The sequence below is a fragment of the Grampus griseus genome (genome assembly GCF_964374135.1).
Source record: "Grampus griseus genome assembly, chromosome: 11".
Taxonomy (NCBI): domain Eukaryota; kingdom Metazoa; phylum Chordata; class Mammalia; order Artiodactyla; family Delphinidae; genus Grampus; species Grampus griseus.
In genome coordinates this window covers 49805100-49833057 of record NC_139005.1, presented here as the reverse complement: position 1 = coordinate 49833057, position 27958 = coordinate 49805100, and the positions used below count along the sequence as shown (strand labels likewise).

Genomic DNA, 27958 nt, shown 5'->3' with positions numbered 1-27958 from the left:
CTTCTTTTCCATGGAGTTCTGGGGGTACCCGAACACATGTCATTTTTATGACAATGGGAAGTCAGCATGCCATTTTATCATTAAAGCCTAAGTGAGGTCACTAGATACACTGTTTTTTGTTTTTTGTTTTTCCTTCATACAGTTCTTTAGGATCACAATTGTGGACAGTTATTGTACAAAATAACAAAGTTCCGAGTAACGACTGTTCTACTTTGGCTTGTAGATATGTATGTTTCCCTTAATGATTCAATCAGCTATGCTTAATAAGTCGTGCTTAAAGTCCTTTTGCACATAAACTCATTTAATCTGAAGAAAGAGGTATTTACCCTTTTTCAAATGGGGAAAATTGAGTGTCAGAGTGGCTCCTAGCATGGCTAGTTCATAGCTTGAGCTAGACTTTGAACTCTGAGCCCTGATCCCTTTCCACTACACCTCAACTGGCTCCCCAAACCCAAATGATGGTTATGTTCAGTGGATGAGAGATGGGCTTCCCAAGCGTTTCTATGTGAAGACCTGACATGGGGTAACCATGGGCTGGTAGAGCCAGGAAGCCCTGCAGGCGAGGCATCCAGCCTGTTATCTAACCATTGGGCCACAGATAAGCCACCTGCCCTGCCAGGTGAAGTCATGTCGTAGCTTATTTTGGGCAGGGGCATGTGGCACCGAGGGTGACCTGTTTACTTCGGTGGTATAGATTGTAAGACTTTCTAAGTACATTATACAGTACACAGCCTGAAGTGAATGGTTGTGGATCCGGCTTTGCCTTCACACCACAGATGTAGTTCCTGATTTATAGCATCGTAAAGAAACAACAATAAAGGATGCCTCAAGATTCTTGGCAGGCAAATATAGACAAAGCTCCCTTATGTCCTTTTGAAGAATTTCAGGGACGGAGACCCATTGGAATTGGCTTCGGTCAATGTATAATGTGAAGATTAGGAAATTCTTTTCTTGTTTCCAACCATAGAATCTTACTGATTTGATTAAATAGAATTTCCTCTTGTTTGTGTTGCTCTGAGCATGAAGAAACTGGTCAGTCACCATTCTTTCAATAAAATGGTTTCAAATTGCGTGAAGGAGATTGTGATCAAATCACTGCTCATTTTTTCCTTCAGGCTAAAATACCATAATTGCTTTAACCTCCTTCAAAGCATCTATTTTCCATCCCTTACATTGTTTTTATTTCTTTCCTTGGAACTCAGTTCAGTTGCTCCATGGCATTGCCCTATTAAAATATAGTGGTTGGAACTGGACACACCTGTGTCCAATTGTAACTAATATGGAGCACTGGTAAAGAGGTTGTTTCCCGGACTCTGCATGTACTACCTGCCTTGGCACACAAACAGTGAGCTATTGTCATCATCAGTTATTTAAAAGAAAGGGAAGGAGGAGGGGGGGGAGGGAAGGGGAGGGGGGAAGGGGGGGAGGGAAGGGGAGGGGGGAAGGGGGGGAGGGAAGGGGAGGGGGAAGGGGAGGGGAGGGGGAAGGGGAGGGGGGAAGGGGAGGGGAGGGGGGAGGGGGAGGGGAGGGGGAGGGAAGGGGAGGGGAGGGGGAAGGGGGAGGGAAGGGGAGGGGGGAAGGGGGAGGGGAGGGAAGGGGAGGGGGAGGGAAGGGGAGGGGAGGGAAGGGGAGGGGAGGGAAGGGGAGGGGAGGGGGAGGGAAGGGGAGGGGGAGGGAAGGGGAGGGGAGGGGGAAGGGAAGGGGAGGGGGAGGGAAGGGGAGGGGGGGAGGGAAGGGGAGGGGAGGGGGAGGGGAGGGGGAGGGAAGGGGAGGGGGAGGGAGGGAGGGGAAGAAGGGGAGGGGAGGGAGGGGGAGGGGAAGAAGGGAGGGGAGGGGAGGGGAAGAAGGGGAGGGGAGGGGAGGGGAAGAAGGGGAGGGGAGGGGAAGAAGGGGAGAGATGGGAGGGGAGGGGAAGAAGGGGAGGGGAGGGGAGGGGAAGAAGGGGAGGGATGGGAGGGGAGGGGAGGGGGAGGAGGGGAGGGAGGGAGGAGGGGAGGCTCATCCAATCATCCAGTAGTCATCCAGTCTGGCTACTTGCTAGGAGAAAAATGTGCTCATTTTGGGGCTTGAGAAGTGTTTGTGTACATTTGTGCTGGGGGACCGTAGAGTGCTGTAGGTTATAGGTATTGATCCTGCACTTGAGAAGAACAGAATATACACCCTCTGACCACAAATGGAAAAGGAACCACTAGATGTTCAATATGTGCCTTGAGATCGAAGCACACAGGCAAAACTTTGCCAACTAAGTGCTTTTGAAACTGTGCAAAATAAGAAACCACTGTGGGATTTTCAGAAATAAGTTTAGTTTGAACTCTGCGATCCTTTAAAAGAAAGTTTTAAAATTCACCAGTTGGGAATGCAAAATGGTGCCACCACTTTCAAAAACCGATTGGCAGTTCCTCAAAATGTTAAACATGGAGTTACCGTGCGACCCAGCAGTCCCACTCCTAGGTAGATAGCCAGGAGGACTGAGAATATATATTCCCATAAAAACTTGTACATGAATGTTGACAACGATGTTATTCACAATAGCCAAAGAGTGGAAACAGTCTAAATGTCCATCCACCAATGAATGGATAAACAAAATGTGGTGTATCCTTACAACAGAATATTCATTCAGCCATAAAAAGGAATGAGGTACTGACGCCTGCTGTAACACGATGAACCTTGAAAACGTTATTTTAAGTGGAAGAAACCAGGCACAAAAGGCCATATATTATAGGATCTCATTTATGTGAGATATCCAGAACAGGCAAATCTATAGAGACAGAAAACAGATTGGTGGTTGACGTGGGTTGGGGGGAGGCGGGGGGAATGGGGAGTGACTGCTAATGAGTATGGCGAGCAGTTCTTTTTGAGGTGATGAAAATGTTCTGGAATTAGTGGTGATGGCCGCACACCCTTGTGAATATACTAAAACCTGAATTGTACACTTTACAGGGGTGAATTTTATGGAATGTGGAATATATTTTTTAAAACAAGAATAAACAACCCCACCGTTATATACACATGGACCCCTTATCATTATTTTTAGAAATAAGTACCTCAAAAAGTTTTCTTTCATGACTGTAAGGTTTCTACCTGGTGTGGAAAATATTGTGTGGGTGCACTTGGTTTCATGAATGTTGCTGGTATAGCAAGATGTTTGTAGAAAGTGGCTGAATTATGACATTGAGAAATTATTCTGGGTGGTATGAATACAGACTGGGCTGCTTGCGAGGAAAACAGGAACATCTGACTCAGTTATTGCTCTGCGAGCGGTCATTTATTTTTGCTGCTACTGAAAGATCTGAATTTTTTTTCCTGACCATTTTTTGGTGAATATTTTTGCTGATACACTTGCGTATCTGAGGTTCTGCTAAATGAATCATCGTATTTGCAACCTTTTTCTTTAGTATCCATTCTGGAAATGGAATGACTAAAAACACACCAAAGCTAATTCCAGGCTCCTGGGGTTATTTTTTTCCCTTCAGCTATTTTTTGACCCCTCTAATTAGCATCAACAGCCTGGATGTCGTCTGATGGTGGTAACCCCAGCTTCCTCCATCAGCTGCCCCGCTTTCTTTTCCATCGACACATTTCTGGTACTTTTGAAGGAGACAGATGCTTCTGCTGCATCTGAAGAGGATTCACAAGGTCTGATGCTTTTTGACAAAACGGATGCCTCCTCCCTGTACTTTGGAATGGATATGCGCTGTCAAAACGGGTTTTCCGAATGGTTGCTCTTTGTCACCTTGTACCAGGTTTTCTCCTCCATTCTGGAAAGTGTGCAGTTTAATGTTGCGTTTCGAATCACTTTCAGCTGAAAAAGTGTGTAATGGAATCAGGTCAGAGATGCTTTTTGTTTGCAGCTTTGCGTTCCAAGGGGACTGGTGACAGCAGGGAAAGTACATTGGGGGGCTTGCTTGATAATGGGCTCCTGTCCTTTATGGTTTAAAAGAAGCACTAAGGGTGACTTCTCCCATCCTGGCGCTTCTGTATTGGTTTATATTTGGGGGATCACCTCCTTCTGAGAGGGAAAGTAGTAGCTGTCGTGATTTGTCCGTATTTCTCCACTCTGCAGATATTTGGCTTATTTTCAGAATCACTGAAATTTAGACCTGGGAGGTGCCTTGTCCTACCCCTTCTTTTTATTGGCAAGGACACCAAGGCCTAGAGCTAGCGGTTAACCTAAAGTGGGGCTGGCATCTGCAAGTTCTGGTTCCCAAGCCAGTGCCATTGCTACCACACCACCTCACTACCAGTGATGGGGCACATGGATGGGTACCCCTCAGGGCTGTGGACTTTCTTTTTTTTTTTTGCTGTACGCGGGCCTCTCACTGTTGTGGGCTCTCCCATTGCGGAGCGCAGGCTCAGCGGCCATGGCTCACGGGCCCAGACGCTCTGCGGTATGTGGGATTTTCCCGGACCAGGGCATGAACCCGTGTCCCCTGCATCGGCAGGCGGACTCTCAACCACTGCGCCACCAGGGAAGCCCAGGGCTGTGGACTTGCTGAGCAGGGAGAAGGCCTGACCTCGGCCGTTGCCCCACAGTAGTGCTTTGTCTTTCCCATTACAACCTCCCGTGTAAACCGGCAGAACTTACAACAACCCAGAAAGATTCCTCCTGTATGTTGTACATTCACGTCCCCTTTACTACACATGTGGGCGGTTTCCATGCTGCAGGACTGGCTGGCTGCTTAACTGTTTGCCATGGGAATGAAGTTCTGTGCTACCTGGACTCTTGCAAACACTAGCTGCGGAGCACTTGGCTTTGCCGGCCAGCGGTTCCTGTGCTGCAGAGAGAAGAAACCAAGGGGTGTGGCAAAGTGAAGCCAAGTGGTTTGGATGCTGCCTTCAGGAGTGAGCTTGAGCCCTGACTTTTGTCTTACCTAACCTCTCCCTCCATGGAGACTGGCCTGCTGGAAACTGTTAACTGCCTCTCAAGTCCAGCAGCCTGGCGATTTTGAAGTTCTTTTCCATTTCAGCTCTGCAGAGAGATTCTACCTTTATTGTTAAGCTTGGAGATTTTCATCTATATATGAATATATATAATGTTTATAAATGGAGATTTATATGTGGATTTTTTATACGTAAATATATCTATATTGTATATAATCTACATCTATAACTATAAATCTATGTATATAAGGGATATATATATATATATTAATTTTTCCTCATTCTTTGTGCCACTTGGACCTTTTATTGAGGCTGAAAACCTATATGCTCCTTAATTGTCCTTATACCAAGTTTACAGAGTACCTCTTTGCAAAATCATTTGTGAATTTTCGTATTTTGTTTGGTCTTCAGGCCACAGTTTTTACCTTGCGGAGGCAGGAGGGCTGACAGGTGGTCTGCTCTGAAGTGCACTGGGCAGAGCTCGGGCTTTTAAGCTTCCTGAGGCTCACGGAAAGGAAGTGCTGGCTGGGGTTCTCCTGCATTTGTCCTCCATCATTCTCCAGACTTCTTCTTCCTCTTCAAACTTCAATGTGTTTCTCCTTTGCTTGAATCTGAAGCTTTCTTGATAGTCACAGCCGATGACGTAAGAGCTGTGCAGCGCACCGAGGCAACATCATCTCATTTCACTGAAGGCTAGAAAGGAGGGTGTGTGAATGAGCAGCTACTATTCAAAGCTACTAGCATCCTGGGACTAGGGCGGGACTTTCTGAAACACTCCAAGAGGGTGTTGTACACAGTGAGACCATTCCAGAGTGTAGCTGTGAATGTAAGCTACAGCACGTTGCCCACAACACTCACCAGTATATGCTGAGTTCTGCTTGCCCTGGAAAGAGGGAGATGTCTTCCAAGCGGTAGGAAGTGTAGCTGGCTGTTTGCTCCTTCCTCCTCCACTTACTTCCAACGGTGATCTCTAAGGGGAAGTGCCGCTCCCATCCCACGGCCACATCCAAACCCCTGGGTGGCTGCCTCGGCCTTGAAATCTGGAAGTCGTGTGGTGGTAGGCAGCCCACGGGCAGTGGATGCAGCCATTGAGGTGGGGCAGCGGGGGATGTTTTGTTTTCGTTTTATCAAAGTGTCACTGATTTAACACACTGAAAACTTCCCTGTGGCCAATGAAAAAGCATTACAAGGATGCATCCTGTCAGTGTCTAAGAGGCATAGTTTCAAGTTCTTAGGTCCTCAGAGAAACGTGTGTGTCAGAGTAGTTCACAATGCCCAGGCTGTGGCAGGAGGGGGAGGATTACATATGTACAGACCCTTCTGTACGCCTAAAATAAATGGAATCTAACCATCCAGAGGAGGGGCTGATGAATCCCCGAGTCACCCCATTCATTCTTCATTCAGAACGTCTTTCTGTCGTTTTCATTTGTGAGCATGGTTGGCTGTTCTGCACCTACTTCTGTGGGTCTCCTTTTAGAACACAAGTGATAGAAGAAGGTACAGACATTTTTGGTCTTAACCAGTTCTCATTTTTATAACAAAATTCTGCCACTGGCTTCTTAGTTAGTGGCTTCTGATGCAGCTACAGGAGAGTTTTGCAGTCACACCTGAGCTCTGAGAGACGTTTGGGGCCCAGGAAGAATTCTGTGGTCCCTTAATGCTTGGGTCCCACAGGGTTCACGAAGACCAGTAGTGCTACAAAGATGAATTAGCATTTAGTAGGGTTCCGGACCTTTTGTGAATATGTGGCCAAATCCGGGCAAATAAATTCCTCTTCAGAATTTACAAAAGGAATGTTTCACGATTCCTGTAAGTCCAATGATACAAAGATATGTAAAGGAAAATTAACTTTCTCTCCCACTTCCATGCCTTTCTCCTTACTCATTCAAACATAACTTATATTATCAGACAGCCAGGTGTCCAGGTGGCCAGTTAGTACCGTGACAGCCTTATTCGCTCTCTGATAGTGCAGGCAAGAGGCAAAGAGAAAGCAAAGTGTTCCGTTTTCCCCACACAAGGGCACCGGGCCAGGGTCAGGTGATGACATGCAGCAGGGCAGGAGGAATCTTCTCCGTGTTGAGGAGCTCTGAACAAAAGGCTGTGCCTTTGGACCAGGGGATGGGGGTGGGATGGCAGGTAGGTGGTGGAAAAGGGAAAGGACCAGGAGTGGAAAAGTACTGAGTCAGAGTGGGGAGAAGTATCTTAGCCAGGACTCCTGGTGGAGGTGCTTAGGCTGGGTAGGCAGAAAAGTATGTAAATGTGACCTATGGTGGGGTGGGGAGAGGGAGCCCTGGCTGCAGCTCCCCGCAGAGACTGCAGAGCCCTGGCTGGGCACCAGGGGTGGGGAGGGCAGCTTCCCGGCAGGCCTGCCCAGTAGAGCCTTTGCAGAGCCTGAAGGAGCGGAGCACACACCGGATTTTGGCCTGGAATCAGATACTTCATGTATATAGGGTATCTATATATAGTTTTTGTTTTTATAAAAATGGGATTATTCCCCATATTACTCTGCAACGTGCTTTTCTTTTCTTTTTTTTTTTTTTTTTTTGCGGTACGTGGGCCTGTCACTGTTGTGGCCTCTCCCGTTGCGGAACACAGGCTCCGGACGCACAGGCTCAGCGGCCATGGCTCACGGGCCCAGCTGCTCCGCAGCATGTGGGATCTTCCCGGACCGGGGCACGAACCCATGTCCCCTTCATCGGCAGGCAGACTCTCAACCACTGCGCCACCAGGGAAGCCCTGTAATGAACCCTTTATTTCTTTAGGATATATTCCCCACAGTAGGGTGGCTGAACCATTTTTTTATGTAGTTACAATTTTAAGAGATTTAAAACGTATAACAGTCTATGTTCCCTTTAATTATGAGAATGACTTTTTCCCCTCACCCTATGAGAACTATTATATATTGTTAATGTTTTCAATAGACGTTTGCCAATCTGATGAGCAAAAATTACATTACTTTAATTTTCCTCTTCCTGGACCAGTGAGGTAGAGCTTCTTTTCATATGTTTATTGAACATTTGCATTTTCCCTTCTGGTCGGTTGCCTAATCACATCTTTTATTGTTTTTTTTTCTTTTGCTTGTTTGTCAGATGCCTTTGGAAAGTATCACTCCTGCTTTGAGACGGGATTTAACAGGAGTTAGTGTGATCTCCTTAAGAGAAAGTGCAAAATTGAGAGACTCTCTGAAATGAGCATCCTGTTTGGCCCTTTAGTTTTCTCTTGACCAGTTTACGTTTTGACCAGCTTGGGGAACAAAAAGTAATTCTTTTTGACTCCAAATTGTGACATTCAAGGCTATAAGTAGCAGAATTTTCTAGCACCTGTTCTCTGAACTCAAATTTCTCATCAGTTAGGAATAAGTTGCCCTTATCGTGTCTTGTGCCTCATATGGGGGGGAGGGTTTGAAAACTATCAGTGTCTTTGCTTTACCTCCTCTTTTCCCATCCTTGCAGTTGACTCACAAAAACACATTAAACCTTATCATTCGCCGTGTTACAAATACTGCCCCGTCTATTAGACTGGGTAAGAAGCTAAAGCATGTATATTTCCGTTAGTCTCTGTGAATGAAAGGCTAGCCTTAACTTTGCAGAATATGCTTAGGAACCTCTCCCTCTGTATGGTATGGGGTGCCAGGTGGGAAGTGGTGGCTAGTTGATGAAATCACCCAACCCCTGGTGACTCCCTCACCTAGTCTCTGGCCAGACACTGAGTAGGTGAATGAAATGTCATCCTGACCACAGTCATATCCACAAGTCTGGACCTGAGGCCCCAGAAGAAAGGTCAGGGCATGTGCCTAACTCTCCTTGACTTTCGCTGCTATATAGCTTTTTTTATCCTCGTTTAGTAAAAACATTTCATAAAATAATGAAGTAGAAGATATGAAGTCTATAAGGATCCTGTGATGAGAGAATGTAGCTTTAAAGGCATTTCTCTACTTTACTGGTTGTTTAGTACAGGATTTGTCAGCCTTCTTCACATGCACTCTGTTCCCTTTGAAACCCCTTCCTCTCACTGCCCTACTCCAGATTGGAGACCAGCTCTCTGACAAATTGATCCCTAGATCAGAGGGATGAAAGAGAGAAAGATCAAAAGGAAGCCGGGAATCGCATAGGAAGAGGCATCATGATGCAGGAACTGGAAAGTTTGGCTGCCAGACTTGCTGTCATTCTTTAATCCACGGGTGTCTCATAAAGGAAAAACTCGGTAGTTCAAACAGAAGCGAAGAATGTTCTGTCCATAAGTGGACTTAGATATAAGGATCTATTTATGAAAGTGATTAGGTAGGGTTACCCCAGCAGTGAACGTTGGAGTTGAATGCTGATACCTCGTCGTGTACGAATTTGAAATGAGAAAACAGAGTAAACATAGTGGTGACTGCATTCTCCCTCCCCTGCCCACTAAGGACAGGGGCCCTGCCTAGTTTTCCCTTATCGTTTGAGTCACTTTTCAGTGTTGATTCAGCCAGAACAACATCCTTTTAGGTTCCTTGTCTTTTTGTAAAACCAATGAAAAGGCATGCGGGTTTTTGAGGGCTCAGGCGGTAGACAGTTAGACAGTTACAGATCATGTTATTAAGAAAAGTCTTATTTGGGGCCTTCGCTTCTGGACACGTCTGTTCATCCACCCAAGTCTAGTTCACTCTTCATCCATTTAGTCGCTTATCCCTCAGCAAACAGTTATTGCGTGTCTGTCACAGGCCACACACTGAGTGCTGGAGATTCAGAAACCAGGGCTTAGGCTCTGCCCAGAAGACATCCTCAGGTAGTTAGAGACAGCCACAGAGGCCGGCCATCTCAGTGAGACTGGTAAGGGCTGTGGTACACCAGGCACGTGACCCCACGGGGTCACAGAGAAAGGGCGTCGAAGGTAGACCAGGAGGGCATTCTCCTGGGCTGACTCTCAGAGAGGAATCAGTTGGCCAGAAGAAGGGAGAGGCAGAGTGCAAGGAATAGCAAGTGTGAGACTGAAACCAGAAATATAGGCAAAACCCGGATAATGAAGGAAAGTGGAAATGCTGGGAAGGCACCTAGGGGCTTGCAGTAGGGGATCTGACGTGATGCAAGTAATGCTTTTAAATCATCTTGGTGACCCTGGGGAGCAGAGCTCCTGACTCAGGCAGACAAGCTCTGATGTGGCCTGAACCCAGGCACTAACAGAAGAAACCAAGGAAAGGGACAGATTCTCATGCTACTGAGGAGATAAACTCCACAGGATTGCTGCCTGTTTGGATGTGTAGAGGGAGAAAAGAAGGGAGATGGCTTCTGGAATACCCCCCCGCCCCCCGGTGGAAAGGGATGCTGTTCCCTGAGACAGGGACTGCTGGAAGGACAGATTTGGGGGTGTGGTGGGGCAGGATCATTCAGTCTGAAACACGTCGAGTCTGAGATGCCAGTGAGTATCCAAGTGAATATTTGTTGGCAGTTGGCTGTTCCAGGCTGGAGCACAGCAGAGACGTGTGGGCCGGAAAGGATACTTGGAATCATCGGCATGTGTCATGGTTGAAGCCATCGATTCATCCAGTAAATATTAAGGGCGTACAGTCAGGGCCCGCTTCATGGGGTTGTGACCTGTGCGGGCCGCCACATTTGCCTTAATGCTCTGCTGTCACAGTCTTGAAATTCTCATTAATTTTTGAACAGGAGGGCCTGCATTTTTATTTGGCCCAGACCCTAGAAATTCTGTAGCCAGTACTGCTTGTAACTGCCTGGCTCTGTGCACAGTAGTGGGGCCTCAGCGTGAGCAGGACGGACATGGCTCTCGCCTCAGGAGCTGACAGGCCAGCTCGGAAGGTGGACAGTTAAGCAATGAGTACAAAACAGGTTGTGTTCCATATTGGGAGCACCAGGCTAACAGAGCATGTAGGAGAGGACTCTAAACCAAATCTTGGGGGTTACAGGGTTGGGAAGCGAGTGCCCAGGGAGGGGGTAGAGAGGCGGAATGGCAGCCCACAACCCCAGAGGAGTCTGAGAGGAGTGTCCTGACAGGTGGGAGGGAGACCAGGAGAAGCAATGCCCCAGAAGCTGGGGTTGGGAGGGACCAACAAATGCTGCCTAGGAAGGTGGGAATGAGGTCATGGTCATGGGGTGTAGCAGCAAAGAGGCCATTTGGGGACTGGTGAGAGCAGTCAGGTAGAGAGAAGGCAAGAAATGAATTTACCTGTATTTGAGGGATCGGTGGGAGGTGAGGAAGTAGAGCCCCTGAATGTAGATTAATGTGTACATTAATGTGTAATGAGTGTGTAAACCTTGGTTTAGGGGGAAAGAAAGGGGAAAAGACCCTGAAAGTGGGTTTCAGATTGGGAGAGTATTGTTTGTTTGGTTTTCGTTTCGGTTTCTGTTTTGTTTGATTTTAAACACAAAGTGTTTTGAGTGTGGTAGCCAAGCCAGCAGAGAGAGAGGTTGGGAATACAGAGGGAATAACTGATGTAGGAGACTCCGGGGTTGGAAGTGATGGATGGACTCACCTGGTCAGGAGAAGAGGAAAAGATGGCCGAGGGAGCAGGTGCGATTCCAGGCGAAGGCCCCTCTCGGCTCTGTGACAACTACCCAACTCTCCTTGTGTAAGCGAACGTCCGCTGCCTCCCTAGTTCTGCTCTCTTCCTCTCAGACTCAAGGCAAAGCTTCTCCTAAGTTCTCTCATCTGTTTTTTGTTTTTTGTTTTTTTTTGCGGTACGCGGGCCTCTCACTGTTGTGGCCTCTCCGGTTGTGGAGCACAGGCTCCGGACGCGCAGGCTCAGCGGCCATGGCTCACGGGCCCAGCCGCTCCGCGGCATGTGGGATCTTCCCGGACCGGGGCACGAACCCTTGTCCCCTGCATCGGCAGGCAGACTCTCAACAACTGCGCCACCAGGGAAGCCCTCATCTGTTCTTATATTCAATTAATATTCATGGGGCTCCTGCTAGGTGGCAGGCAAGATACCAAGCATCTGGAATATGAGAGTGAACAAAACAGACCAGGCCCCTGACCTCCTGACACTTAGGTCCTGGAGGAGGCTCTTGCATGGTCTGGTTGGCCGCTCCCCACAGGCCCACGCTGCCTGACACCCCATCTTCCACTGTCCCTTCCTTCCTCCTCTTACCGCGATCTTTTACGTCCCTCCCGGATACCCACCTTTCTTAGTCTGAGCCTGGAAGCTGGAATTCAGGGGCCATGTAGGAAAAGGGAGGGAAAAGAATTAAGACTAGCTTTTAGCAAAATTCTGAAACGGAAGATTGCTGTGGGAATTTACTGCATAATGCCTTTTGCTCTAGTGTCCCACATTCTCTGGGCCCTTCTCGCTACTTTAAGATTAGGCCCTAAGCTTCACCTTCCTGACCCCTCCTTTCAAGTTCTCCAGGTTTCTCCAGCCTCTATCAAAACCCCTACTCTTACTACAGTTCTTCTCAGCCGATAAGTAGGACAAAGACGATTTCAGTTAACTCACACTGACTTGTGAATGGCGGATATCACCTTTCCTGGGGTTGGGGGAGGTGGGTTGCATTTTACAAGTGACTCTGGGTTTATAAGAAGGAATCTTGAATCTGTCCTATTTTTGGCGGCATAATAAAAGAAGTGATACGCGTATTACAGCAAGAGCCGCCCTCTTCCCAGCGTCAGTCCCCGCAAAACTTTCCCGTTTTCTTACAGTTCCACCATTTTTCTCCTAGATCCATAAATTCTCTAATGCCCCCAAGATTTTTATGGTCATCTCCTCCCTTGCCTGCCCCCCTCCCCTAGTTTCTATGACAGCAGCAACTGGGCATGGGTGGTGAGGGGTTAGCAGGGGAGGGGGTTGAGCAGCTGCAGCCGTTTATAGGGATTGTTGCCAAGTCGGGGACTGCCTGCCTCTGCGGTGGGAGGGAGGGGTGCCCGGGGCTTCTTGGCACAAAGAATGCAGCCTCCCCATGTCAATGAGGCATCCACCCAGAGCTGAGCTCAGTGATGGTATTCCCCGTGCTTGTGGCTCTTCACAGAGAAGTGTGCTGGGTCCCCAGGTCTCTGGCTCCCTGATACCAGGAGCTTTGTGGTTCGAGTAGAATGCAGCTCCCCTAGCCACTTGGATTTGTCGTAGAAATGGCAGCCTTCCGCCACAACTGATCGATAGCTGGCCGGCGGCTGCAGGGACCACTGCGGAACAAGGTCTGAGCACAGGAGGCTCCACCGAGAACAGGCTTAGGGAAGGCTGCTGCACAGTTATCAATTCGGCAACTGCTCTTTTAGATGCCTGCTTTGGGGAACTCTGTTCTCTCAAAAGTCCCAGAGTCGGCAGTAGCTGTCGGGCACACTTTGGAGAGTATGTGAATTTCCTGAGCTTTAAGATGAGATAAGAGTGGTTTTCCTGGACCCAGGCTATTACCCTAGAAACTCAGGAGCCTAGGTCCGGCGTTCTTAGATTTTTAACGTGCCTCTGAATTCCCTGGGCATCTTATGACAATGCAGATTCCAATACAGGAAGTCTGCGGTGGAACCCGAGAGTCTGCATTTCTAACAGGCTGCTGGCTCACAGACACTTTGAGTAACGGAGATCTGGAGCTGCACTGTCTATCTACTACACTAGCCCGCTGTGACTGCTTAACTTCAAGCTAAATGAATTAAAATTAAATAAAATTAAAAATTCAGTTTCTCAGCTTGCACTCACCGTGATTCAAATGCTCAGTACCCACATGGGGCTGGTTGCCGCCATATTGGACGGCACAGATTCATGAGCTAACGAGAATGTCATGCTCTTAAAGATACTTACAATGTGGGGAGTTGGTAACACTGAGCTTTGCTGTGCAGGTCAGAGGAAAAAGTATCCTCTGAGAGTTTCAGGTGTATTCTGAGCTAAGCTGTGGAGTTAGGACAGAATTGAGGTACTTATGAGATTGGCTGCTGACATGCATTTTCACCATTTCAGGGCCATAATCATCAGAAATGGAGAAATCATCCCCATGTCTTCGGAATTCACCCCTGAGACTGAGCGCCAGCGACTTCAGTACCTGGTAAGAGTCACGTAGGTCTGGCAGAGCGCCGCCGCGTCAGGGATGGCGTCGGGGCTGTTTTGGAGGAACATGTTGCTATTGACCTGGGAGCAGGCCCACAGCAGTAAAACGACATATGGCGTTAACACCCCCTATACACGCCTCCTGGATCACACATCCTGGCTCCGTGTGTGACGACACACTCCACCTCCGTGAATTTATTATTGTGGCTGGTTTTCTCCCATCTGTGACCGATCAAAGACATGGCATGCTCTGTTTCCTTTAATGGCTTGGTATGTACAATACGAAATGTGGTGGTAAAGAATGCTGATACGTCTTCCCCAGGCCTGCCACTACTTTAACTCAACCAGAGGGGTTCAGACGAGTCTGAATCTCGGGTGAGCAGCCCCCAGAGCCTGATGACACACCAGGACTTCCTGCTCCGATATGAAGTCTCAGGGGCCCTTTGGGAGAATTGCAGGTGTCAGAAAATCTGTGTCTACCCTGAAAATAAATTCTCCATGTTAGATCTCCCTCTTTGGAGTGAAATTATGAGAGGGCTCTCGGAGGGCTCTTTGGTTTTTCAGATCTTGAGAATTTTTGCTTCTTCGAAAATTTGAGCTTTCTGAAGAACAGGGTATATTCCCTGCCCTCACATTCCATGCAACGGTGATGATCATACAGGATTGCTTTGCAGTGGGCATCTTTCGGCACTAGCTGTGAATAGTAGTTCTGTGGGTGAACTGTTTTCTTGCCAACTGGCTTTCTTTTTAGACGACAAGGCTGAGATAGTGACCGTCTGCTCTTAGGAAAGAACTGATCCAGCCTACTCCAAAAGGACTTCGCTCACGTCTCTGAATTCCAGCATGTGGGAACAGTCAGGATTTGATGACTTCGGTTGATTTAGCAAGAAGTCGTGCACTTCCCTCAATTCCCTTGACTGTGTTGTGTTGGTTTTACTCGGTAGCTAAGCTGTGTTGCTTTTGGTACTCACCTGGTCCATAAGACAACAGGAGTCCAAAGCCAAGGTAAAAATGTTTCTTCACTCTTTGACTACGGTTATTTTCCAACCTATCTGTTGCTATTTTCAAGCAGGTAAACTTGAAGCCCCTCCGGGGGCCCAGATGTTAGAGCCTTTCACTTTCTTTGGCCATCCAGGCAGGGGGAAGGGACTGGCAGCAGCCGGCAGGACCTCATCCTGCCCCCATCCTTAGTCACCAGCTGGGTAGCTTTGTTACAAGTCTCTTAACCTTTCCAGACCTTGGTCTGTCCCTTATAAAGTAGAGAGCTAGACCAGAGGGCCACCGAGGACCTCAGAGCTGCGAGGGTCCTTCCAAGTAGAGTTCATAACAGCCGGCCTCGCTGCCCCCTGGCTGACTCTCTCCAGTCCATCTTCCACAAAGCCCCCCCCCACCACCACGTGATCATCACATAGATCTTGTCACTCTCTTCCCTAAAAACCTCTGGCTCCCCACAGTGTACAGAAGGCAGACCCAGAATTGGGCGTCCCGCCCGCCTCTCCAGCATCATTTCTTCGTTGCCCTCACCAGGGACACAGTGCATCCGGGGCTGCAGCCACGGAGAACCGTCTTCCATTTCCAGGACACACCGTGATCTCTCCGATCTCCATGCCTTTGGAAATATGCTCTGCCTGGAGAGCCCTTCCCTTTGTCTCTGCCGGGAAAACTCCTCCTCATACTTTGAGACCCCAAAAGAAATGTCACTTCCTCTAGGACATGTCCCCTACCCCTCGCAGGGGGCCAGTCCCCGGTGCTCACACAGCGCCCTGTGGAAGCCCACAGCGTGGCTGTCAGCATGTGGTATTGTATTGCTTTTTCCAAGTCCCGTGTTCCCTTCCAGACTGAGTCCCGGAGGGCAGGCCCCTTACCTTAGGGACCTCACGTTGTCAGTACCTAGCACAGAGCTCGTATTGAATCAGGGTGTGTCGACCAAAGGGGCCAGTGTTCGTATTGATGTCTGGGTCATTACCACACAGCACCTCCCCTGCTTCCCCTGAAACCTCTCACAGTGGCACCAGGCCTTTGCCTCCCATGCCTCAGCCCCTCCCTGTCCCATCACCTCCGTGACCCTTAGTAAAAACCATTTCCTGTTTTCCTGCTAAAGGCAATGAGTAATAGCAGATCCACTTTTTTTATTTTGAAATACTTTCACATTTTCACGTGGCAAGAATGATACCAAGAGCTTAAAACATTAACTTTTAAGGAGGGGGAGGGGAATGCTGACATTGTTCAGATTCAGATTCCAGTATCAGTGGTCTGTTTTGGGACGGCTGGAATGAGATGCATGTGGCTTCAGAGCTCAGCCTTGTCACATGACTGCGTCTGTGATTTCTACAAGGCCCTTCACTGATCCCCAGCTTCACTGTCAGTAATGGGCACAGAAAACCCCAGAAGGCAGGTGCAAAGATGAAATGCAATAATATATGTGGAAGTTTCTGTGGCACGTAATACTCATTTGGTTATTGTTGGGTGAATCAGAGTCTTGCCACTTCAAATTCTACTGGTCTTCACACCTCAGTGATATTGTCCCTTTATGTTTATTTCAGAATCACTCCTAATGGTCCTAAAATTAATGTGTATTTTGGTGTTACTCTTGCACAATCAATGGACACTGTTAGCCCCCAGAATAGAGTCTTAATATCTGAATTTCTAAAAGGTGAGAACACTGTCCCCATTCTTTGTCATCCTCACTCCTAAACCGTATAGGCTTCTCTATATGGAAATTATACCTAAAACTTTTCTCCTCAGACAACAGGAGTGTAAATGACCAAAACGTAAAATATCCTGGTTGTCCAACTTCCTGTTCCATCAGGAATCTAGGAATGTGTGCTTTGGAATGAAGAAATCCAGTAATAATATTCACATGATCTGTGATGTGAATCTTTGTGGTGAAGTATTGGAGAGCATTAGGGGGCTGGGAGCATAAAATAACCTTGTGGTGAAATCTTTATGCAATGGATTTCAGAGAACTGGGAGGTTTATAGCATAAAATCTTAAAAATAATATCAATTATGAGAGGAAAACACAGGGTGATGTGGGCTGCTCTCAGCCCAGCCCAAACAAGAGCTGTGTGACCTCAGGTCTCTCACACAATGAATGTCTCTGAATCTCCCTTCTTCCTGAGTGAAATGTGTAGGAATACGTCCCTTGAAATATTCGTTACACGTTCTGAGGTCATAGTGAAAAGTAATCTCACGGTAACATAAAATACAATATGTATCTTATAATTTTAGGTGCATCTAATCCAACCAGTTCATTTTGGGGGAACATCAGTTCCCTTGAACTAATTGTGAACCACTTTTGTGCAGTGAGAGCTGTTGTATCCTTTACGTAATCTAAGTGAATTAGTACGTCACCAGAAAGTTAACAATGTATTCCTTATTCTTAGGTCAAATCAAATTTCATTTTCATGATGTCTGAAGAGACGTTTAGGATAGAATCATGAAAACTTCCAGGTCCCTAGAGACTTGTTTGAGCAGCTGACTGCAGTCCCAGGGCTGTTTGACTTGTAGAAATGGTTAATGATTTTCTTAGAGGTGGGGAGGGTTCGGAGCCCTTTGTACATGAATCGTTTTGATCCACGTTGGACAGGAATGTTCTTGGTATGCACAGTCCAGACGTTCGGGGATTACAGAGCTGGAAGCAGATTACAAGATGATGGATGTGCAGGCACATTAATTTTGTTTGGTCTTGCATCCTGACCTCAGAGGGCCCTTCAGACAGCTCTCTGGGTAATGTGAACTTTGTTCTGTAGATTCTTGGGCTGGGCGATTAATCAAGCAGGCTTGAGGTTTTGATTTGTTCACATGGAATGTGGCAGGTGTGCGATGGAGGGGTCAGGGGCCATGCACTTCTGCCCCAGCAGTCAGGGAGAGTTGATGATCCTACGAGTCACGACTAAGCCTTGCTTTTTTTCTCGCTGGGCTTTTTTTTTTTTTTTAACGTTTCCAGGGTGATTGAAATAAAATATTTAAGGGGGTCCACCAAGCTGGACAGAATGTTTTGATGGAGTCGATGCCCAGATAGGAGGGAAAGCGGTCTGGTTTGTGGGCGTTTCTCGGCAGCGTTTACTGCTCTGATGCTGCAGCTTCCAGGAAATCGCCCCCGCGTTTACTTCGGGTGACAGCTAGAAATGGGTCTCCCTCTAGGGGGGACCTCTATAAGCCCCGAGGTGTGAGAGTAATGGCTTCCCCCTCCATTCTGCCTGGACATATTTATAAACTCTGATTTGATTACGTTAAGATGTGCTGGTATCATCAAACCTTCAAATAATGTACGTCTGTCCTTGTAGATAATCCAAGTCTGCAGCTGTTTATCATCAAGGGCGATGTACAGAAGAGATGAAAGTGGGTTTCAAATGCACATTTGATACACACAAGTGCAACATTATCTTAGGTGATTTCTTGCGGTGTCTTTGAAACTGCCTGCAGCCTTCTACACCAAGTCTGGTTTGATTTGTCTGCCGTTTCCCTAGTGCTGAGCTTGGAAAGGTTTCAAGGGGGACAGCATTGTACCTCTTGGCTCTCTGGGATTTTTCACGCTCAAGAGTTATCTCCCAAGAAGTATATTTCTTAAGCCTGAACCTGCTTTTAAGACAAGATGCTATCATTGGGAAGGGTCATATGTGCTAGTGAGTAAAAATGGCGCTGGCCTGCCACCTCGACGTGGCCCTTAACCTTGAGCAGGTTGTTAAGCCCGGGAGCCTGGCTGCAGTCACAGGGAGACAACTTCACCACTACTCTGCTTTGCCTGATGGCTGAGTCAGGGACAAATCCACTCCAGCCCCACCTCTCTCCCCATTTAACCCCCCTTTGCAAAACTGCATTTGAGTTTCAAAATCTTGAATTAAAAAAGACGGCAGGCTAGAGTGGTTGTTGACATTTTTCATGTTTACTATAGGTTCCATTGATCACACCAGCATCATGAAGAAGCCAGGAGAATTTTAGAGCATGAGATTGGCACTGCCCAGGCTTTCAGGGCAGAACTTATATGTGGCTGCCCTAGGAGCACTCCCTGGCTCCGGGAAGACTCTGAATACATTAGCTCTTATAACTGAACCTCGCCACTTCTAGAGCCTCATTTTGAAAATGAATATAAACGGATGTATTATTTATTCCAGGTTGGGAGAGGTCAGAAACTTAGCATGGAGGCATTCTAAACCTACTATGCAGACCTAAGAAAATGGATTCCACACAGCTGAACAAAATCATCATGAGAAGGAATCCCTACATTTTCTTTTTTTAAAAAAAATCAGTCTTTCTGCGCAGTTGCTATACATAAATGATCTTTAGACTCTAAAGCCCCTATCCCCCAAAGCATTCTGAGTAAAAAGTTGGGCACATAAAGCTGGAGCTGTCTGCCCATAGGGTCCCTTAAGAATTGATCTTAGTGTAAGGAAGCAAGATAATGTCATACATCCTTTAAATATATCAAAGTCAAATATGCTTTGAGAGAGGTAGACAGGATTCACTGAAGTTTATTAGGGCAAAAACTTAACTGTAAAATGCTTTCTGTGCTTCAGTTGTTTTATCTGTGAATTAGGGTAATTGCAGGACCCTCACAGGATTGGAATGAGGGTTAATGAGTTAATATTTGTAGTGCTTACAATAGGGCCTAGATCAGAGGCAAAATAAAATGTCTTAGCTTTCAAATATAGCTATATATGAACTTTTTCATGGCCGTCCTGTCATCGGGACTACTGTGGCCTTTTATAAAATGTCTCAATTCCATTTGCTTATGCAAAGAGATTGGAGATATGCAGGCATATCCTTTTTGCTGACCTGCGTTGTTCACTCTACAAATGAATGCCTTTCCCCAGATTTTTACCGGGGAAGAAAAAGCATTAGGCATATGAATATGGAAACCTTATATGTTTTATGTAAATGAACACTTTTTACCCCTTATTCTATACATTAAACTGTTGTAGAGTTGACAGATTTTGGCAATTTTGTTTAATATCTCTATTTGTATTCCAGTTTCCATGTGACTCCTTTATCATAAGATCTCAATTTTACAATTTTAAAGTTGTTTTGGGGGCATGCTACTTCTCTGTGGCTGATGAGTGCAATCCCATGTCGAAATTTAAATGTGAACCTTCCTTGAGATCCACATAAACCAGACAGAACTTTATTTAATATCCAGTTCTGTAATAGCTTATATATGCAAGCTTGGTTTTTGCTACTTTGAGATTTTAAGGACAAATTAAGACAGGGAGAATTTTTTAATGAAAGACTCCAACCCATATGTATTTAGGTCTCGGTCATTCCACATTTCTTCTTCTTCTTTCTTTTTTTTTTTTTTTAACCCAAACCAGAATATTCTCCTCCTGAGCCATCTCCTTTGACTGTTCGTATGACCGTTAGTGATCACCAGTGGCTTGGCCGACTTTATTAATTTCATTTCATTTGTGACCTTAGACTTTCTATCAGGATAAATCATCTTGAAATGTAAGGCTTCCAAACCTCCTCTCATATAACCTGACAAAGTTTTCTTTTCCCCCCTAAGGGCAAGAAAGAGGAGAGATTATTCAGTTTTTTAAAGGATGTATATTGAACACTGAAAATCCTCATTTTGATAACTTGCTTTCACATACTGAGAGTTCTAAACATTTAAAGAATTAATTCATATAAAATTTTTCTAGGTAGATGACTTTACATTCCTCTTCTGGAATGTGACTTCTCATTTCATGCATGAGTATTTTGCCTTTCCATATTCTGCTGATGGGAGTGGAAATTGGAAAAACTACTTCGAAAAAGGATTTGACCCAGCAATTTCACTCCTAGGTATATACCTAACAAAGTGTTTACCGCTGTTTACACCAAAGGACAAGAATGTGCATAGCAGCACTGTTTGTAAGAGCCCAAGCTGGAAACTATCCAAGTGCCATGGAGAGTAGAATGGATAAATAAACTGTTCACACAATAAATGCTGGAGAGGGTGTGGAGAGAAGGGAACCCTCTTGCACTGTTGGTGGGAATGTCAATTGATACAGCCACTACAGAGAACAGTATGGAGGTTCCTTAAAAAACTAAAAATAGAACTACCATATGACCCAGCAATCCCACTCCTGGGGATATATCCGGAAAAGATGAAAACTCTAATTCAAAAAAAGATACATGCACCCCAGAGTTCATACCAGCACTATTCCAGTAGCCAAGACACGGAAGCAACCTAAGTGCCCATCGACAAATGAATGGATTAAGAAGACGTGGTACATATATACAATGGATATCACGCAGCCATAAGAAAGAATGAAATAATGCCATTTGTAGCAACATGGATGGACCTAGAGATTATCATACTAAGTGAAGTAAATCAGGCAGAGAAAGAAAATATCACTTATATGTGAAATCTAAAAAAAGACACAAATAGACTTATTTACAAAACAGATTCACAGACATAGAAAACAAACTTATGGTTACCAAAGGGGAAGTGGGGGAGAGGGATAAATCAGGAATTTGAGATTAACATATATACACTACTATATATAAAATAGATAAACAACAAGGTCCTGTACAGCACAGGGAACTATATTCAATATCTTGTAATAACCTATAATGGAAAAGATTCTGAAAAAAAAATTTTATATATATATATACATATATATATGTGTATATATATATTTATATATATATATATTTATATATATATATATAACTTGTGGGCTTCCCTGGTGGTGCAGTGGTTGAGAATCTGCCTGCCAATGCAGGGGACACGGGTTCGAGCCCTGGTCTGGGAAGATCCCACATGCCGCGGAGCAACTAAGCCCGTGTGCCACAACTACTGAGCCTGCGTGTCTGGAGCTTGTGCTCCACAACAAGAGAGACTGCGACAGTGAGAGGCCCGCGCACTGCGATGAAGAGTGGCCCCCGCTCGCCGCAACTAGAGAAAGCCCTCGCACAGAAACGAAGACCCAACACAGCCAAAAATTAAAAAAACAAAACAAAACAAAACTTATAAGCATAACAAATAAGATTAGACATCAAAAAAAAAACTGAATCACTTTGGTGTACACCTGAAACACTGTAAATCAACTATACTTCAATAAAAAAATTAAAAAAAATTTTAAAAACAATGAAAAGAAGATCCTTTTGAGATTCGCTCTGACCCCACTCTTTGTTCCTTACCCCTGAATGTAGCTCCATTTCCACCCATTCTGCCTTCCTCATTCTCCCCTGCTAATGCGTGAGCTCTAAGCGGAGGGGTCTCTTTTTTATATTTTGAATCCCTAACCCCTGGTGCCTACACCTGCAGGAGCTCATGTGTTAGTTGTGTGAATTCCATTGGTTGGATACCCCAAAACCTGGGATAATCCCCTTATTGGCTGGCACTACTCATTGGCAAGCTGACCACAAAGGAGCAGAAGGAAAATTTATTAGAAGGAGGAAGCATTTTGTGTTCCCCAGCAGGCAACTTTGAGGAACCTTGGGAAGCACCGTCTCAGTGTCCGCAGGAAGCCTGGTACTCAGCCTCCTCCCAAGCCCAGTACATACGTATCCCTCCCTGGGATCTGGGTTCCTGCTTCTACTCCCTGTTTTCTCCCCGCCTTGCATCCCCAAGGTGCTCAAAGCTCTCCCCTAGCCCAGGATGGTGGGGCTCACGTCCATGTACTCTGGAGCGACACAGACCTGGGTTCGGGGACGCACTCTGCTCTACTGAGAGGCTTCCTGGAAGGTCCCAGAAGGCCTCTCTTCCTCTGGCTTGTCCCCTCCTAGAACGGCTCAATCCCTCTGTGACTCAGAGGCTCTTAACTGGGATGGGACAGTTGTGTGTCTTCACAGTGCTGTGCTCACCTCCATCCCCTTCCCTTGAAGCTGGTTTCTGCCCAGAACTAGAGAGGAGAGCAGCTGGAAGAAGATGCTCAATCCTCCCGCCCCATCTCTGGTGTCCTGGCATTTCTTGACACAGCAGGTTACTCCAGCATCCTTTCTCTAGAGAAGATGCCTCTTCTTGTTCCTAGCCAGATGTAACCATGTCTGCAAATGTATTCTTATTAGCTGCCCAGACACTTAAGTGTCAAGGATATGTCCAACCCTCTTTTTTTTTTTTTCTTTAGCAAACCTGTACTCTCCAGCGTCCTTAAAAGACTCTTGACCACCTGCCTTTGGTTTTGCGTGGGCAGTGGTCACCAGGCCTTGCCTCCCAGGTACCATTTGTGGTGCACACCCGAACTCCGGGTGTACCTCCACCCCTCTCCCTTCAGTTAGGAGCATTCAGTTATGCTTCCTTGAAGGAAAGCCTCAAAATTCAGGATAAAAATGAAGGTACAAAAAGAGGTCCAGTTTTTTGTTTTTTTTACATGCGGCGGGCCAGCACACTTTAAATTGGATTTTAGTATAAAACACATTTCTAGGTTTCTGGTTGGCATGCTTACTCAGTAGAGGAGAGACATAATATAATTTAGTTCTTAGGATTGTAAAATATCATGGGGTTTTCAATGGTATGTCTGCACCCACGTGCTTGTTGTTTTACAGGAAGGTATCTGTGAAATGATAAAAAGTTAACTAAATCCAAAATATGTAATGCGTGTCCAAGATGGTTTTTATGTGCCGTGGACCTAAGTTTTATCTTTTTCTAAAGATTGAAAGCTATGTTGTATTATTTTGTAAAGTTTCAATGATCACAAAAGGTGATTGTGTAAAGCAGGTCAGAATGTTCTGTATTCATTCTTCCAGCAAATACTTATTTAGAGCCTTTACTGTGATCAGTGCTATGCTAGGCTCTAAAGTGTAACTGAGGTTTTAAAAATAATGAACATATTTAAGTGTAGCTGGTATTACTTGTGTCATCACGCAGATGTTTCTAACATACATATATCCAAATAGCATCATCAAAGAGAAAAAGCTAAAATATATCCAAGCATAGCAGATAAATAAGGAGGGTGTAGGAGAGTGTCCAGAATTTTCATTTTGCAGGTGGACATGGGACCTTAGATGTGTGCTTGCTCCCATTTTGGATATTGATCCCATTAAGGTCCACATTTTTAATAGGCCAGCATCCCTAGGAGATGTGCCTTGGAAAGGGGCAGTCGTCATGTACACATGTTTATGAGCTGCCCAGGTATGAGCAATGGAGTAAAATATGCCAGAATTGTCCATGAATCCTACAAGTTTGGGGTCAGAAAATCATTGGATTTTATTGCTGAAAGGAACCTAACAAATTCCAGCTCCCACGTTTTGCAGACTCTAAAATTTGTGTGTGTTGCTTACACTGTATTATAAGTAAAATCGCTTTCGAGGCTCAAGATTCCAAAATGCTGACTTGAGCGATGCTTCCAGCAGGGCAGGCCAGCACTAGTGAAGTAACGCTAACCGGTCCATGTTATTTGAATGCTGGGCAGATCCTAAGAAATGTTTGAGTCCCCAGGTTGCTGGGCCACTCTGCTTCTGAGAACAAAATATCTGTGCTGGCCCATTGGGAAGCCGTGTGCTTCAGCATCCCCTGCATGGGAGCCAAGCCTCTGCCTGGGGTGGCCCTTTCCAATGATTTTAGCATTCCCTCAAACTACTGGAGTAAGAAGGGGCAGTTAAGCTCCTTTCAATAATTTTTTAAGACATAGTTTAATAACTGGGTTCTCAAAAAATAACAAATTTTAGAGTATTTTTAAAATGAAAGTAATCCATGTTCAATGGTAGAAATATTCATGAATGTAGATAAATTAAAAAGAAAACCATCAGATAATACTGTATAATATTTTCATGACTTTGAGTGTATGTACATATATAAACATGTATACATATAACACCATGTTATGGACTGAATGTATGTATCTCTCCCCTCACATTCGTATGTTGAAGCCCTAACTCCAATGTACTGAATTTGGAGATAGGGCCTTTACAGAAGTAATTAAGGTTAAATGAGGTCATAAGAATGGGCCCTGATTTGATAGGATTAGTTTCCTGATAAGAAGAGTTACCAGAAAGCTCGATTTCTCTCTCCACGAGAGCACAGAGGAAAGGCCTTGTGAGATGCAACAAGAAGGCAGCAGTCTGCAAGCTGGGAAGAGAGCCTTCACCAGGCAGTGAATCTGCTGGCATCTTGATCTTAGACTTCCCAGACTCCAGGCTATGAGAAATAATTTTTTGTTGTTTTAAATCCCTCATTCTGTGGTATTTTGATATGACAGCCTGAGCTAAGATAGACTATGCAAACTTTCATGAGTATTACACAAAAAGATACACTAATAAGTGTGTCTTTTCCTCAGAAAACCAACAAGTATGTGTCCCATTATATTTTAGCATCTCATTTTTCGTTCATCAGCCACCTATTTGTTCTATTTGTATTTAGTTCTTGAGTTTTTTTGTTGTTGCTGTTGTTTTTTAACATCAATAACTCCATCAGGTCTGACAAATACAACAGGAGTGAGTATTGAAAATGTTGGTAAGAAGGAAACCTACAACTAGGATGCAGATGGTGATTTTTTTTTTAACATCTTTATTGGAGTATAATTGCTCTAAAATGGTGTGTTAGTTTCTGCTTTATAACAAAGTGAATCAGTTATACATACACATATTCCCCATACCTCTTCCCTCTTGCATCTCCCTCCCTCCCACCCTCCCCATCCCACCCCTCTAGGTGGTCACAAAGCACTGAGCTGATCTCCCTGTGCTATGCGGCTGCTTCCCAGTAGCTATCTATTTTACATTTGGTAGTGTATAGATGTCCATGCCACTCTCTCACTTTGTCCCAGCTTACCCTTCCCCATCCCTGTATCCTCAAGTCCATTCTCTAGTAGGGCTGTGTCTTTATTCCCATCTTGCCCCAGGTTCTTCATGACAATTTTTTTTTTCTTTTTCTTTTTCTAGGTTCCATATATAGGTGTTAGCATACGGTATTTGTTTTTCTCTTTCTGACTTACTTCACTCTGTATGACAGACTCTAGGTCCATCCACCTCACTACAAATAACTCAGTTTCGTTTCTTTTTATGGGTGAGTAAGATTCCATTGTATATATGTGCCACATCTTCTTTATCCATTCATCCGATGATGGGCACTTAGGTTGTTTCCATCTCTGGGCTATTGTAAATAGAGCTGCAGTGAACATTGTGGTACATGACTCTTTTTGAATTATGGTTTTCTCAGGGTATATACCCAGTAGTGGGATTGCTGGATCGTATGGTAGTTCTATTTTTAGTTTTCTAAGGAAACTCCATACTGTTCTCCATAGCGGCTGTATCAGTTTACATTCCCACCAACAGTGCAAGAGGGTTACCTTTTCTCCACACCCTCTCCAGCATTTATTGTTTGTAAATTCTTTGATGATGGCCATTCTGACTGATGTGAGATGATATCTCATTGTAGTTTTGATTTGCATTTCTCTAATGATTAGTGATGTTGAGCATTCTTTCATTTGTTTGTTGGCATTTGTATATCTTCTTTGGAGAAATGTCTGTTTTGGTCTTCTGCCCATTTTTGGATTGGGTTGTTTAGTTTTTTGATATTGAGCCGCATGAGCTGCTTGTAAATTTTGGAGGTTAATCCTTTGTCAATTGCTTCATTTGCAAATATTTTCTCCCATTCTGAGGGTTGTTTTTTTGTCTTGTTTATGGTTTCCTTTGCTGTGCAAAAGCTCTTAAGTTTAATTAAGTCCCTTTTGTTTATTTTTGTTTTTATTTCCATTTCTCTAGGAGGTGGATCAAAAAGAATCTTGCTGTGATTTATGTTATAGAGGGTACTGCCTGTGTTTTCCTCTAAGAGTTTGATAGTGTCTGGCCTTACATTTAGGTCTTTAATCCATTTTGAGTTTATTTTTGTGTATGGTGATAGGGAGTGTTCTAATTTCATTCTTTTACATGTAGCTGTCCAGTTTTCCCAGCTCCACTTATCGAAGAGGCTGTCTTTTCTCCATTGTATATTCTTGCCTCCCTTATCAAAGATAAGGTGACCATATGTGTGTGGGTTTATCTCTGGGCTTTCTATCCTGTTCCGTTGATCTGTATTTCTGTTTTTGTGCCACTACCATACTGTCTTGATTACTGTAGCTTTGTAGTATAGTCTGAAGTCAGGGAGCCTGATTCCTCCAGCTCCATTTTCTTTCTCAAGATTGCTTTGGCTATTCGGGGTCTTTTGTGTTTCCATACAAATTGTGAACTTTTTTGTCCTAGTTCTGTGAAAAATGCCAGTGGTAGTTTGATAGGGATTGCATTGAATCTGTAGGTTGCTTTGGGTACTATAGTCATTTTCACAATGTTGATTCTTCCAATCCAAGAACATGGTATATTTCTCCCTCTGTTTGTACCATCTTTAATTTCTTTCATCAGTGTCTTGTAGTTTTCTGCATACAGGTCTTTTGTCTCCTGAGGTAGGTTTATTACTAGATATTTTATTCTTTTTGTTGCAGTGGTAAATGCGAGTGTTTTCTTAATTTCGCTTTCAGATTTTTCATCATTAGTGTATAGGAATGCAAAAGATTTCTGTGAATTAATTTTGTATCCTGCTACTTTACCACAGATGGTGATTTTAAAGCAGTGTAAAAATATGTCATGGCGGGATATGTCCTAGGTACACATGGAATACACATGCATTCTGTGGTGGGCCTGATTGTAATGGAAAATGTGTCATGTAAGATGTGAAATGTGCTGTAGCGACCAGCCAGAGGAAGAAAAATACCACAAAGAGAGAGAAATCCAAGGATGTGACATCCGTATCAATGGGGGATGAATATCACAGTAGTTCCTCAGAGCTAGGGCACGCTTTTTCCTCTTACCTTTTGACATACTTGAAGTTGGGATATTTTACAGTTGATTGTTGCTGTCAGCCAGGTGGCAGGCATGACATGGCTGTCATCTCTTAAGCATGAGCAAACATCAAAAGAGCAGCACCAGAACTTCAGGACTGGCATCCAGCAGCTTGAAGGAAAACCCTGCAGACAGAAGTGAAGCACTTTTTGGATGCAACTAGTCGTGCAGAGGGGCTTGGGGAGGAGTGACCAGACTTGCTCAGCCACATTCCCAAAGTGGGAGTCAGAAGCAAGCGGGCTCTGGAAGGTTGCAAAGCTGGCTTCTGTCTTGCATTTCTTCTGTGGGTTGCTTAAGAAATGCTGCATGACCAACGCACCCCTGAAACACAGCCCGCTCTTGTGTGGAAAATCACGAACACGGGATGATTCAGAGTTGGAAA

The 27958-nt window shown here is 45.1% G+C and overlaps 1 protein-coding gene across 1 annotated transcript in view; it reads left to right on the top strand.

The window, feature by feature from the left end:
• Nucleotides 1-27958, top strand: part of PPM1H (protein phosphatase, Mg2+/Mn2+ dependent 1H) — a 258587-nt gene that overhangs the window by 162651 nt on the left and 67978 nt on the right. The window contains exon 5 of the mRNA XM_082665119.1: nucleotides 13757-13841. Within this exon, the coding sequence (XP_082521245.1) occupies nucleotides 13757-13841 (85 nt within the window). The remainder of the gene's footprint in view (nucleotides 1-13756; nucleotides 13842-27958) is intronic.